General features: G+C 39.0%; 1 protein-coding gene across 1 annotated transcript in view; it reads right to left on the bottom strand.

Moving 5' to 3' along the window:
- Positions 1–15,670, bottom strand: part of LRRIQ1 (leucine rich repeats and IQ motif containing 1) — a 220,636-nt gene that overhangs the window by 140,580 nt on the left and 64,386 nt on the right. Inside the window, exons 16-18 of the mRNA XM_019514814.1 lie at positions 10,102–10,578; positions 7,207–7,417; positions 5,197–5,316 (exon numbers count right to left, since the gene is read on the bottom strand). Of these exons, the coding sequence (XP_019370359.1) occupies positions 5,197–5,316; positions 7,207–7,417; positions 10,102–10,578 (808 nt within the window). The remainder of the gene's footprint in view (positions 1–5,196; positions 5,317–7,206; positions 7,418–10,101; positions 10,579–15,670) is intronic.

Raw genomic sequence — 15,670 nt, 5'->3', positions numbered from 1 at the left:
ACTGCTCCTCCCAGCAGATGTCTGGGTAATTAAAATTGAATTGAATCACTGTCTCCCGATTTGGGCCAAATCCAAATCAAATATGGCTCGTTTTGCACACCCCTAATTAGTAAGGCTGTGCAAAATGGCACTGTTCTGTTTTGACTTGAGTTTTGAGGTTTGGACAGAACAGCATTTTGTTTCAAATTTCGAGTCGAAACAGCTGTTCCATTTTGCTTCATCAAAACAGCGAGGCTGTTTTGCAGCTGTTTTGACATTTTGCCCATTGGCTATACTGGGGAAGCTCATAACAGCATCTCTTATCTGGCAGGCAGATCAGGTCCCAACCCCAGGAGGGCTGCCGGACTGTACCAGTCCTCCTGGGGCTGAGGGCACCAATCTGCCTGCCAAATGAGGGAGGGAAGCCGGTGCTGCTGCCTGGGACTGGGCAAGGGAACTGAGCCTGATTGCTCAATTTCCCTCCCCAGCACTAGATCGGGCTGGGAATGGGAATTCAGCCCAGCTGGTCTCAGTTCGTTTCCCCCCAGTGCATGGTCATGCTGGGGTTGGGAATCTAGCCCAGCTGGGCTGAGTTGCCTTCCCCAGCCTGATCATACAGCTCGGGAGGGAAACTGATCAATCCCTCTCAGTTCCCTTCTCCAGCCCGACTGCAGCGGAGTTCTGCTTCTCCCATCTCCCACCACCTGGCTGCTGGCTGCTTCGAAACTTGAAACATTTTGAAAGTTTTGAAACGTTTTGATTAGCTTTGTTTTGTTTTGAGGCTGTTTCAAAGCCCTTTTCATTTTGATTTCTCTGTTTTGAGCTTGAAATGAGTCAAAACAGTGTCAAAATGAAACGGTTGGTGAAATTTCATACAGCCCTACTAATTAGCACGTATTTGTGGACAGAGACCACATGTTTCTGAGGCTCATAAAACATTCATAAGTAGTAAACATTTTGCCTTAGTGCATTTTGCCTTAGTATGCATCAGATTAAAATTTGACCAGTATCTGGTGATCTGAGAAGCACTTCCCACTAGTGAGAACCTTGCTGGACCAAACAAAATAGGAACGTCATGGGTGCGGGATTTTTTAAATATAGAGTACATACACCTACCACATTACTACTACTGACCCAGAAGAGTTTCTAACTAGGAAAAGTATTCTTTCAGTCTTTGAGCAACTATAAATATTTCAGAAGTAGATTTTCAGGCAGGCAACCCACCCTATTGTAGGCATCTCTGAGATGGTTAGATACACAGAATTTTGTGGCTGTAATAAACATTTAGGTATAAAAAAGGAAATTGGGTTTGAACTTTGTAATCTGTAAGATTATAAAAATGTATCTAGCAAAAGAGAAACTTTATTATGGGGTATTCTCAGCTCCATCATTCCTTTCTAAAGTAGTCCAGACTAGAATCTACTTTTTTAAAACAGAAGACAAGCATCTGTCCATAAAAGTCAAAGAAGGTAAAGACATAAATACTGTATTGTATTTTACATCCAGTGGGCCAAATCCTCATCTATTGCATATTGGTGTAGTTGCATAAAACTTAATGGATCCATGCTGAGTCCACCCTTTTGTCCCAAAGATCTTTCCCTAAATATGTATTCGCCCAAGTAAAATAAAATTATTTAAAAATAAACAGCATTGTGTTTCTTATCATATATGCTGTATTACAGGGCTGTTGTGTCATTAACTGGGTATGCTTATCAGCCTTTATTCACTGAGGTACAACATCAAGGATCTGGCTCAAATAGCCAAGCTAAGCACAGAATGCTAGGGTCACTCTAATAAATTCTCCAGAATGTCAAAATATCCAGATATAATATGTCTGCAGCATCTATTTTCAAGTTTCAAATGCATTCTTCCTGTCTGGGTTACCCAGTGATTACTGTAGGGTTCTGATATGCCAGGGATGGCCAGAGTTACTCACCCTGGGAGCCACATCTGGTCCTCCACTGAAGGTCAAGGGCCAGAGAGCTCTGCCCACTTCTCCAGTTTAATGTTCAAGAGTCAGGCACTGGCTGAAAGATTGAGTTCCTGCCACCACAGTGCCAAGCCACACAGGCTTTCCCTGTGGGGAGTGCACCTCGTAGTAAGCAATGCAGCTGCAGCCCCCACCCTGGCAGCCCAGTACCTGAGCCAGCTGTCCCAGAGCAGAGAAGTGAGCAGGGCTTTGGCTCTGGAGAGCTGCAAGTACCATGCCAGTGAGCCGCATGCAGCTCACAAGCCATGGTTTGGCCACTGCTGTGATATCTGTTCCCCTACTACTTCTGTAGAGTCCATTTATATTAATTCTTTTGAATATTTCTGTATATCAAGAACAAGAAATGCTGTGCCTGGAATACTTATTTTTATACATCTTTCTAAGCTATTCTACTTTAAACATCTCATTTCAGTTGCCTGCCATCAATTACATAGAGGTCCCATTTAACCCTCATCTACATTCATCATAATCTTTACTCTTATAAATTTATCATGGCATTTCTAGGAACTTTACACACAAAATGAGGTAACATGGGGCCTAGTTAATCTTTTCCAGCAGAAGCCTAGGGGCTTTACATATAGTTTGCTTCTAAAGAGTCAAGAACTTTGGGTCATACTGTTCTGCTTAGAAACATTTTTTCCCCAAGAATTTGCACTTCTATATTAATATCAACTTCCATGCTGTCTGAGAGGAGGTGGTCAATGAAGCCAGTGTTATAAATGACTTCAGTATCAGTATTATTAGAGGAACCTAGGAGGAAAGTGAAGTACTAGTTTTCTCCACAGACAGACCCATATATATCTAATTCCTTGTAGCTTGGATCATGAAATCTTTTTAGTCTGGAACACAGGAACAACTTCTGACCTAAGCATACGGTTGAATTTTCTTTATTACTAATTAATTTGTTGTTTTAAAATAATGTTTATATTTAGGATAACAATAATTGAAGGGGAAGACCAACATTATAAAATAAAGCTTCCCAAATATAGTTTTTTTCCTCTCTGATAGAATTCTCTCTACAGAATCCATATTTAGTATCCAAACGTTGTAATATTAAGAAATGCAATGCAACTAATACTTTTTTTAAAAAATGCTAAAGGAAACACTTACCTGAAAAGCAAATTACTACAATCTTCCAAATATATCTATATCACATGGCGCTGAAATTGTGGATTTGCCATACACTTATTTCCCCAGCATTCTTCGAAATCCTTTCTGACAAGGTTTGTATTAATTAACAGGAAACAAGGTGGCAAATATTTGTCAATCACACTTTATATGAAGTGGCTTTTGCCACTCATTTGCTCTTTTCCCTCCTGTTTCCTTTCTCTGACACATTTTCTCCTTTGAAAATGGAAAAGCAGCAAGGGAAGAAATAAATATAGGATATATAAGTAGCAGAATAGGCAGGTTCCAACTAGTGTTCTATACTCATTTTATGCTGAACCATATATTCTAGATGTGAAGACTCCCTTTAAAAATTAACAGGTTCCAAAATTTCTGGACTCCTCTATGTTTATTCTTGTTCTGTGTGTTGTTCTTAAAAGGGATAAAAGACACCAAAGATATTCCTATGACTATGATCGAGAATTGTCTTTTCATAAAAAAGGACAGATTGCAAGATACTGTATTGGCCAGAAGTCTTGACAACCTTTGGTTGTGCCTTGTATTACGGTCGCATAAAGCCAAACATGCTGTTGATAGGACTGTCTCTTATTCTTTTTTTTAAGTGTTTGTTTATACTCTCAGACTCTTAAGTGTGATACACAGTGACAAATACTGATTGTTGCTAAAATTTGACTGGCCAACTGAAAAGCATTTTGGAGGGCCTAACCTACCGGTGGGGACACATTTCTCACAAGAAAACCACTCTCTCTCTCCAATCTCTTAGTTCTAATCCTCAAAGGGTATTTACAAAACACTTTTCCCAGACAAGCTTATGAACTTCACTTCATCAACCTCCTGGATACAAAAAATCATGGACTAAATATAGACACTGGATTTATGAGATATTATAATCTGCCTGACATCTGAGCCCCCAGGTACCTCTCCACTACTTACCTGCTACATTCATGCCCCTTCCCCACCCCACCAGCCTGTCTCTCACCTACTGACTCCTCAATTTACATTTTCATTGATTGGCTTTCTTGTATGCATACCAGCCTCCGCTTTCTTTACTATTCATTCCATCCAGGAAGAGCACATAACAACTGCAGATGCTTCCTCAGCCTGATGAAGGGTTTTTAAACCCAAAAGCTTGCTAAGAAAAATTTTTCCAACTATTTAGTTGGTCTAATAAAAAAATACCAGATTTACCCAAAGAACCTTGTCTGATTAAAATTGAGGCTTCCTGACCAGTATTTTAAATCATGACTTAAATCTATTTGATTTAAATCAAACCTGCCCTGTGCAAAAGTGCCCTCATACTGGAGGCACTAAATTTAATGCACATTAGAAAAGGTGCATTAATGTATGTGTAGATGCGCCCGTTATTACTTTCTTCTTAAATTATTCTTGTACTAAAAATCCTGATCCCCTGAGTCATTTTCCTGAACAGAGAAGTTAGGTAGCTACTAAGCAACCCTACTGGCTGCACCTTTTGTTTATGTGCATGTGTTTGACATCCAGGTTTGTTAAAAATAAACAAATATGTTGTTTTTCCTTTAACAAGTTTATATCCACCAGTTTCATGTCTGCATAACTGCTAAACAAATTAATAAACATTATACTAATGACAGCATGCTTATTGGTTCACTGGAATCCCTGATGACAGCGGGGTCTGGGTTAGTTTGTCTTTTCTTCCAAGTTGTGATTTTGTAATATTTTTGGAACTATGCTGCTGCACCTTATATTCCATACACTATAAACAGTAATATTAGAAATGCTGTATTTTTTCTAGTAAAAATAGTCACTTCTCTTACCCATTTTTTGTTCCCAGACGCTAGAAATAGATGGAACTTCAGTTTGGGTGTGACATTAATAGTGTAGTAGCTACTGGAACATTTCAAAGAGCAGGAAACCATTAATCCATGACAAATACATTTAAATTAATTCTATAAACCAAATGCTTCTTTTCCTCTGGTTATATACAATATCCAACATATAATTACAATGTTCATCATATAATTCTTATGTCTTATGTTATTTGTTTTCTTTTTAACACCCATAGGACAGTTTTAAAATAACTGCATTTTATATGAAGGTTTTATATTAACAATGATGCTTACTTCATCAAATGTAAAATCATCCGCATTTACTTCTTCATAGTCATCCTCCACTTCAGCGCTTTTAACAGCAGCAAGAGCACTGGCCAGTTTTTTCCTCAGAAGGAAACCCTTCCAAAATGCCTAAGCAAAAAATTTAAAGCATGTTATACAAGGCCATAGATCAAACCCAAATCCAGATTCTCTATGTTATCCCATTAGGAAGATAAAACATCTTAGACCTTGGTTTAATGGCTCAATGATCTGTTTTTTGAACTTTATGTGACATTTAAAACTACAAGACAAATTAAATACCGGCATATGTCTACAGCTTAGAATACTCAAGAGGCTCTCCTCAAGCAAGCAGAATGGAATCCTGAAACTCCCTCAACTACAAACGTAGGTCAACTAATTAATTATTTCACAATTCCTTCAGGGCCTATTATAAACTGAGGAGGAAGACAATATTAAAAAAGAAGCTTGAATGTTAACTTTCCAATTACTGAGACCACAAAAATACACTTGCATCAAATTTCTACCAGTTACTAGTGATAAGTCCTGCAGCCATTTCATGCAATTAACTTAGGCCAGTCACCCTCATCTTCACACTTACAGTCTGGTCCATTAAAAAAAACAAAACAAAACAATTTTTCTAGTAGTGATAGTAAAAGTTTCTATGTTGAAAAGGAACATAAACCAGAAGTATAAGGACTTAAGTATTGGAAAAGGATGCAAGATATTAGGAACACATGTAAAGACCTATGGAGTATTTTAGGATAAGAGGCACTATTATACACAGTGATGTTATTTTTATTACTGTATTTATATATAGCATGGGTTTAAAGGAAAATTCCTGTTTTATGACAGATTTTTTAGAACTGGGATAGCAACTTCCCTTGCTCACAGAGTTTCACAATGTATAAATTACTAAGGATATTGCTATTTCCTTCTCTCTGCCAATAAGTATGTGCAAATAATAGCACTGTATTTTCTCTGCCTCATAATTTACAATAGGCTGTCACAAACTGTAATGACTGATCATAAACATAATGAAAATGTCAAGATTGAAGAGCTGCTTTCCAATTGGGTACTCTGCTGGCCTTTAACCACTGTGAACAGAGAAAAAAAAAGCAGCACAGTGTCCATGCAAAGAGTAACAAAACCTCTAACATTTCAATGCAAACATTATTCTTTATATTTTTATGTGTTCATATTATACAACAACAGTAATGGCATTGCCACCTGGCATACTATACACCAGTTTAGACTGGCTGGATTTAAATTAGATTAAGTTATTATCTCATCTCCTCTACTCCTCCAGTGACAAGAAATGACAGCCCTCATACGAAAGTGACTTCTGCTCCGATTGTCACATCTCTAGAATTTAGGGAGAAGAGAAATCCTTCTTTATCCCATTATTTGTCTGCTTCTCACATATTACACTCCCAGAAAACAAGTCCTCCTGAACAGATTCCAGTATAAAATTACACATTGGGAAGGGACAAAACTTTCAAAAGTGACTGAAACCCTTTGACGATAAATGAGATTTAGGTTCTAGAGTGCCTACGTGATTTTAAAAATGGCATTTATGCTCCAATGTCATTTTCATGCTTCTGACATTTTTACAAGAGATCTACAATATAGAACAACTTTTAGAATAGGTTATCTAAAGGTTAAAAATCCTGGAAGTGTCCCTTTAATTTACAAACTAGAGCTTTTGTAACAGTCCATAGATGATACATAACAATGATTAGTCCAGACTGAAACAATAAAGTGAAATCAAGTCCTGACTTATACAAGGGAATAACATTTGACATAAGGCATACATTTTTTACTACATTATGGATTACACAGGACATTATGGAGGGGAAAAAAACCCCCTTTCTGCTAGAATCATCAACTGCTTATTTAAACAACTCTTCTCCACCCCCCACCCGCCCAAACAAAGAAAGAACATCATTTATAAATACAGGTAATCAGATTCTTCCTACTAAGCTAAATGAAGCCAAATAAACAACACAGTAGCAAATGAACCTGAATAAGAGTGGCAGCTCTATTCTTTTGTTCTGTTGTGCATGTGACTTGATTACATTTTTTTTTGTGGAGGGAAGTTTTTCTCCTGGTTTGGTACCTCCGCCAAACAGACTGAATCACTGTTGCTGCTACATGTAGTCTAGTGTAGAAATGAATATTTCTGCGAATTACATAACCTCGCCAATATGACTGGATTATTGTAGCTGCCAAGCTGTCAACATAAAAAAAATAAAGCTTTATGCAAATGAAGAAATGGATGCTCTGTCATTAACTGCTATATGTACCCAGTAAAATTTGATGCATGAGTGGAAGCATATACAGGGTCTTCATAAAGTCCTTGTGCACTTTAATAACATAGGTTGTGCACAAGGACTTTATGAAGACCCTGTACATATATAATAGATGGCAAAATCTTGAGAAGTGCAAACCTAAATTAAAATTATTTTTAAACAGTGCAACTATTTCAGAAAAATAATACATTAGAAACGTTTTTAAATATATACATTAATTTGAAAACATTTGTGTGCAGGGTGTCAAGGTAATTAGAAGGAAACATTCATATAGTTCAGATCTGTCAAGTGGTTGCTAATTTATAAATGTTTGGGCAACTCATGGAACAAAGCTACATTCTTCCTATAGAAAAAGAATGATGAAGAAATCCAAGTCCAGTGGCACCTTTGTATGTTTTGACCACATTATTTTTGAACGCACCCCCCCAAAATAGCATTTATCATACAAATGAAAAGTGGTGGGGAGGGGAATGAGAAATAGTTCAACTTTCCTTTCTATTTGTATACTTTATTTTATGATGTGCAGCTACTTCAAACTTATAACAGGTTCTAGCCACAATCCAACAGATATGTTTTTAAGTTAACTTAGTAAAAATGAAGGCATATTTTTTAAAATCTGATATTGGAAGAAGGAGGGCCAAAACCAACTCCTCTCCCCCAAACAAAACATTTTCTCTCTAAACTATTAATCAATTCGGTTAAAAAAAAACAACAACAAAATTGCAGGGAAAAAAGAACGTGTCTTGCTTCTCTCTAACAGACTGTAAAGTATAAGTGATCATCATTATTAAAGAGGATATGGTTTCAATAGTTAGGTTCTTACATTTGAAGATTAAACTTAAGAAAAAAATCAAAACCAATACTATTTTAAATGCAATATTTAGAAAAAAAATCTACATTTTCAAAAGTATTTAGGTTTCATAATGGATCATTCCGTACCCTTGATTTCAATGGAATCAATTAAAATTTTGCAATCTTTCTGAAAGTAAATAAATTCCACAATAAATAATCAAACTGCTACATCTTACATGTTTAAGAACATCTTAAAAAGAAGGATTCCTTTCTGAATACTAAGGAAAATGAAGAAACACACTTTTCAATGATTTTCAGAATGTTATGCTAGTGTTGGACTGATTGATATAGCCATGATGGTCCAGGAATTATGCCAGAGGCAAGGATTTCTTAGAGTGATATCTTTTATTGAACCATGGGTAGATCTAGAATTTTGAAAAAGGGGATGCAGATGGTAAGGTGCATCATCACATATAAAACAACAACATTTCTTTCTCCAGTTAAAAATAAACTAGAACAGGGGTTGGCAACCCCCAGCATATGCGCCGAAGTATGGCATTCAAATGCATTTTGCTTAGCATGCACCTTGGGATGAACAATGGGGAAGGGGCTGGGTCTGTGCTGTCACAACAAGGATCGGCCACTTGCAGCTCCCCCGCCATCCACCCGGGGATGCATGTGCACCCATTGCTGGCAATCAGCTGGGCTCAGCTCTGCAGGCCCCTATGCAGCTGCTTGCAGCCTCCTGGCTGTCTGCCACAGCCAGCCTGGACAGGCCTCTACCACCTGCCATAGTGCCCAGGCTACTCACAGCAGGTGGTGAGGATGCTGCAAGCAGCTGCACCAGGGTCTGTAAAGCCCCAGCCCAGCGTGTTGCTACCAGCAGGTGCATGCATGCCTTGGGGCAGATGGCAGGGAAGGGGCTAGGGCTGTGTTGCCACAAGATGGATCAGACCCCTTGCAGCTCCCCTGCCATCCATCCCTAGCATGCCAAGATCTTAAAAGTCAGTTCTGGGATGTCTTTGACACTCCGCCCAAAAACACTACTGAGCCCCAAACCAGAAGCTTAGGGGCCTAGGGCTGTATTATTCAGTTTCAGATTGAAGCAGAAACAAACATAACTTCACTGGAATGTGTGAGACACAATCTGCAGTGCTGTGAAATTACAATGCCATTGCCAGGAACAGCTAACAGAATTGGAGAACAAAGAATACCTGGATTGGTGGAACATCAAAACCACTGAAAAGAAGAAAGTATCATTAACACCATGAAATGAAGAGTTTAGAGGGGATTGGGTAGATTATGAGACAGAAGTCAACTGACTTCATTAGCACTACCTGACTAGAAATGCTGCTGCTACTGCCACAGTTGGTTTTAAACTCTGGGTGGCTCAGAAATCAAAAGGGGGTGCAAATTTACCAGTGTAGCAGCCCTAGATCCATGCTGCACAGTTGGGATAAAGTTAGGCAAGTTTTTCAATGCAAGACAGTCTTCATCAGTTGACCTGCATGTGTTGGATTCAAAAACCTGTCTAACTCTATCTCAGCAGTTGGTCCAATAAAAAGATATCACCCTAAGAAATCCCTGCCTCTTCATACAATCTTGAAAGTGGATAATTTGTTGCAACTGACCTCATGTATACTGCCTAACAAAGGGTGATCTGAACAAAGGCATTTTGTTCTTGAAAGCTTCTCTAACATCTCTTCCAACTATACAATTAGCGCAATAAAAAATTTAGAAGTTTATCTTGGATTACGACTGCTCATTTTTTATGACAGGTTATATAAAAATGGATCTGAGATGTATATCTTACTTTTCTCCATCATGCTCAGAACACTGAAGAATTCTTCCCTTTTTGCATGCCATAACTGGCTCTCTGAATATGTTTCTTTTAGTATGGGTAGTTATTTTATTGGGATCTTCACCTTCACTACCGGGACTGTGGCAAAATTCAGTACTCTTCTGTTCTATTCTGAGCTCTTCATTGCTTTCCTTTTGGTATAAAGATACTGAAGAGTTAATGGGCTGAATGTAGCCAGAAGTAATCCATCTTTCAGAAGGATCCAACAAGCCCTGCTTATTTTCCTTTGCACCAGTGATAAAGAGGTTATTTTGCTGCAGCCTGTTGGTGACTGTTTCCTTTAAATGATTTTGCAGTGCTTCTGGTTCATCTCTGTCAGTGATGTTGAAGCCTCCATATTCATGTGCATAACGGTGTTCATTACTGACTTTCATGAGTTCCTCAAAATACCAACATTGGTTTTGTGCAGCATCAAAGGAAAAGGCATTTCTGAAGAAAAATAAAAATGCAATTACATTTATTTTAGACTATACAAAGGATATTTAAAAAAAAAATTAACAGTGCCCTTATTTAGTTCACACATGCCATATATATTCCAAGTACAGAAGAATACAGGATACATTTTTGTGAACACTAAGTAGTAAATGATTCCTGTCTCAGTTGCCAATTTGTCATATATAATCATAATATTAAACTGTTTCTTTTCTCTTGTTTTATGTTTGCACTATTTCCAATTGATATTAGCTTATTTGCTTTCCTATACTGATAGGTTGCCTTTTTTTCCTCTAGTCTTTGCATATAATGGTCAGCTACCTCTATCTCAGGAGCTGGGAGACCTGTTGACAAAGAAACCAGTTCTGCTGGGTGTATACTAGTATAGAGCTCCCCTCAGCAATGAGAATTCTCTGCTGGCTGTTTACAGCCACATCATAAATAATGTTTAGGCCCTAAACTTCTATGTCCTAGTTAAAAAACAGCGCACTCACCCTAAGATTTTAAAAAGAAAATGAACCTCTTGGTGCTTTAATATGAATGATCATACTATGTTATTTTTAAAAGGAATGTGAGAGTTATAATAAATGGAATATTCAGTCAGATTTTATCTAAGCTTCTTCTTGGAATTGTGTGGTAAGATTTAATTCCTCATTGGGGAAATGTATAAATATCGTTATTACAAGTCAACTGCAGTTTACAAATGTCCCTTATAAATACATGGAAGAATTTACTGTTTCTACTTCTTTTGTCAAATATCCATTTATGAGCCTTCCTGTCATTTTCACAATGTTAAATAGTTACTATTTATAAGGTTTTCAATTTCCATTACGGTCTATTACTGCCAGGCATCTGCATATCTGTTTGCTGAAAACAAAGTATGGCAACTAAAGTGTGTGTTGTATTTTGGGGTTGTTTTCTTTTTTGGCTACTTACTACCAAGTGTCAAAAGATTCTGTGACAGGAGGCATTTATTAAAAGAGAATTAAAGAATAATAATTCTTAAATGTGGTAATAACAATGAATTTGAAAGCAGAAATAGTGCAGACGATTTTAATCGGGCAGTAGTGGCATATGAAACATGAATTAGGGACCCAAGTGGTGATTACTTTTGGCAGCTTACATAGTTGAGGTCGTACCTACAGGGGCTCATAACTTAGTGAGATGTGAAACAGACAAGAAGCTTGCTCTTTTTTTTTTTTTTCGGTCTGTTCTTAAGCAACGTCACATTAAGTCAGTCTATCTGGAGAAAGTAATGCAGTATGTAGATATAATAGTTGTGCTGTTTAAGCTTATGTAGGTACATATTGTTTAGGGTTCCTTTTATGAACGGCACTTTTCAATGGTTCTTAAATCATCCATAAAATGCGTTCTGAGCCAAAATATAGCATACAAGGTTTTCAGCCAAGCAAATATTTTGTAAGCCCAATTTTACACAAGTTATTTCAACTGTCTCAATTACCAGTTATGAATGATTAGGGTTTTTTCCTCCCCCCCAAAAACCTTCAAAATTTCTAATAATAAATACATAAACTGTGGAACAAACTTCACTAAGAGAACATTTTAGTCTTCTCAAGCATTTCTATTCTTTTAAATACATATTACTTTTTTATGGATATCATTTTCCACACACATCAGCAACTACTGTTTTCCATCCTTACTGAGTACTGCAGCAGCCATAATTGTTTCTAATTAGTAATTTTTTTTTCTGAACTATAAACACAACTTTACATAAAATTAGTTTTGGAGTGATGTTGTGGCCATAATAGTTCAAGAAATATGCACAAAGCAAGTTATTTTTTTTATGGGAGATCTTTCCTTGGTCCAACTGCATGCTTAGGATAGACTGAAGCTTTTGAATGCAATGAATTCTTCTCAGCTGTGTATTTTGTTTCAGATTTACCATACTATGAGAGGTAGGTAATTTTTTACATACAATATATCAATTATAATGCATGCAAATTCTGGGACACCATGAAATTCTCTGCTCCATAAGAATGAATATTATGAAGCATTTCTAGCAAGGATACACTGCTACAAGTGATAAACTGAAGAAGGAGAACCACCCGCCATCTGCATATGAACCTGCCCCCAAAAAATCAGCTACAACATGGCCAGATACAAAAACATTAAATCTTAAAGTATGTTGGCATAGGGGCATTCAGTGTGAACATATTCTAGACAAGAGAAAAGGTATCTGAATACCAGAAGCCTTGAAAAGTGACCAGGGGAATCTTCAGGCAGTCTGATACAAAAGCCAAAGAACTTCCAGAGAGACTAAACTGGGTGGACCTTATCTAAGTCTTATCACCATACATGATAAAAATAAAATTTCAGCACCAAACATGAACTCAGGCAGTGAAGGAGCAAGGTGTTGCTAGAACGGATAAAGTTAATGTAGAGCAAAATGGACTCTTGCAAATATACCATTTCTTACAAACTATAAGATGACAACACCAATTTGTTATAAATTTGTTATAATTTTCCAGGTATTGAATCTAATTACTGGAAGTCTGTCTTGAATTTTTCCCCCCTTCCACTGCTACAGCAGGGAAAATAAATTTACAGGGTCAGGTGGCCCCCCATGCTCTGTCCCCCCAACTTCTTCTCACACCCCCTTACTGTCAGTCTCTGCTCTCCCTGAGAATATGGAAGTGAGGGGCAAATCTGAAAACCCTGACTTTGAAATAAACATGCCTATAGTAATTTGCATATGGGTAAATTACCATAGGTATCCATAGACTTAGTTCAACCAGAATTGATGCATGTTATCTTTTTTTTGGAACTGCTGCAACTTGTAGCACAGGTACTCCATAAACACTTTCCAGCAGCACTTTGGTACCTACTTACATATAGTACAAACTATGCATGATATTGGTTCAAAGCCAAAAGGCTTATGGTTTCCCATTAGTTCACTGGGCTGGGCCCCAACAGAGTCAGTGTTTCAAGCCAGGAGGACCCCACATCTCAGCACTGATCAGTATGTGTGTGTGCACAAAGGATCCATATGCTAATTAGCTCCCATTCATGACTGAAACCAGGTGTTCTTGTCACAATTCCCAGGATCCTTCAAAAAATAATATGCAGATGAGATGCAGCCTCGTCCAGCTCAACCTCATGTAGGGTGGGGCCACACTAATCATAAGTGACAGGCTGAGAAAAGGGGCAACAGAGAGATTCTGGATGAATGGTTTGGGGCTCTGCTGTTTGACATTTGCCAGTCATTTATGACTGGTGAAGAAACAGGAATCATCAGGGCTGGATTAACGCATAGGCAAACTAGGCACATGCCTAGGGCCCTGAGCTGCAGGGGGGCCCAGTCCTTCCCTCTGTGGCCTGGTCCTTCCCTCTGCAGTGGCGGTGTGAATGGCGCCATCTGCCTATCTTCCATTCCCTTCCCCTCCCCTCTGCTGGCCTTGCCGCCACAGCGGATGCTCCCTAACTGCAGCTCTGAGCCCTGGGAGCAGCAGCACCGGGGTGGGGGTAGGGGAGTGGGGTCCTGACTGGCCTGGACCCCATGAGTTTGTTTGCCTAGGGCCCACTGAAGGGTTACTCCAGCCCTGGGAATCATTGGAAATGAAAAAGAAAAGTATAGCTCCACTGTGGGACTGAAGAGGAAGTTGAAACTTATTTAATGTTGTGGGGGCTCTGCTCACTATGACTTGGAAAAGAGTCAGCACTAAGGGAGACTGAGTGCGATGGGCACTACCATGCATCTTATTCAGATTTGCTAACTTATCTTGTGGTAGGTTCCCATCATTATGTTTGCCCAATATGGACCATGTGTTTTATAGTAATGCTCAATGTTGGCTGCATTTAATAGACTTCATAGTTGATTTTATTACTGAGCACATGCTGCTTCTGGCAGCAGTTTAATGACAACGTATTTAATGAGGTTTCCTTGTATGTGAATGCAAAATGAGAAGCTTCTTCCCCCATACTGATGGGAAGAGAAGGGAACCTCATCTTATTAGAGTAAAAATGGTAATCCCTTTGTCAAGACAATATCATATGTACACATCATTTAAAATGCAGAAGGATAAATGCTCCTTCAGTATATACTAACAAGCAGAGGCAGATCTAGAGGGGTTGAAATGGCCACACTGAGGATGCAGCAGATAAGAATCCTCACCTTGCTTAACACCCCCACCCTTCCCTCTGTGCTAAGCAGCACTTCCCCTCCCATTCCTCTCATGCACTGCTACCCTGAGCTGGCTAAGGAGCAGCAGAATCTCCAGGGAAACTCCTACCCTGATCCAGCCATGTTGCATTAAGATCTGGGCTTGGCCAGGAACAGCAGTGGGAAGATTCTCTGTCTCCGCCTCGTCCGCCTGGGTGTTCTCCATGACCCTGGGAACAGGTTCAGAGGGGAACCCACCACTGTACCCAGCTGAGCCCAGCTCCCAAGAGGAGAGGGGAGGTGCCACTGAACACAGAAAAGAATGGGGGGAGGGGCGCCAGGAGCAGGGGACATGGAGGGAAATTCTTACTTGATTCATTGAATCATAGAAAGTTAGGGTTGGGAGGGACCTCAGGAGGTCATCTACTCCAACCCCCTGCTCAAAGCAGGACTGTTCCTAATTAGATCATCTCAGCCAAAGCTTTGTCTAGCTGGGTTTTGAAAAGCTCCAAGGATGGAGCTTCCACCATCTCTCTTGGTAACCTGTTCCAGTGTTTTACTACCCTCCTAATGAGAAAATTCTTCCAAATAACTAACCTAAGTTTCCCTTGCTGAAACTTGAGACCATTGCTCCTTGTTCTGTCATCTGCCACCACTGAGAACAGTCTAGCTCCATCCTCTTTTGAACCGCCCTTTAGGTAGTTGAAGGCTTCTATTAAGTCCCCTCTCAGTCTCCTCTTTTCTATACTAAATAAGCCCAGTTCCCTCAGTTTTCCCTCATAAGACATGCCCCTAGCCCCCTCACCATTTTTGTTGCCCTCTGCTGGACTCTCTCCAATTTTTCCACATCCTTTCTGTAGTGGAGGGCCCAAAACTGAACACAGTACTCCAAATGTAGCCTCACCAGTGCTGAATAGAGGGGAATAATCACTTCTCTTGCCCAACTGGCAACACACCTAGCAATGTAGA

This window comes from Gavialis gangeticus, unplaced genomic scaffold (assembly GCF_001723915.1).
Source record: "Gavialis gangeticus isolate Ggan-Ray unplaced genomic scaffold, GavGan_comp1, whole genome shotgun sequence".
Classification (NCBI taxonomy): Eukaryota; Metazoa; Chordata; order Crocodylia; family Gavialidae; genus Gavialis; species Gavialis gangeticus.
The sequence above is the reverse complement of the archived record's forward strand: the minus strand, read 5'-3'. Positions and strand labels throughout refer to the sequence as shown.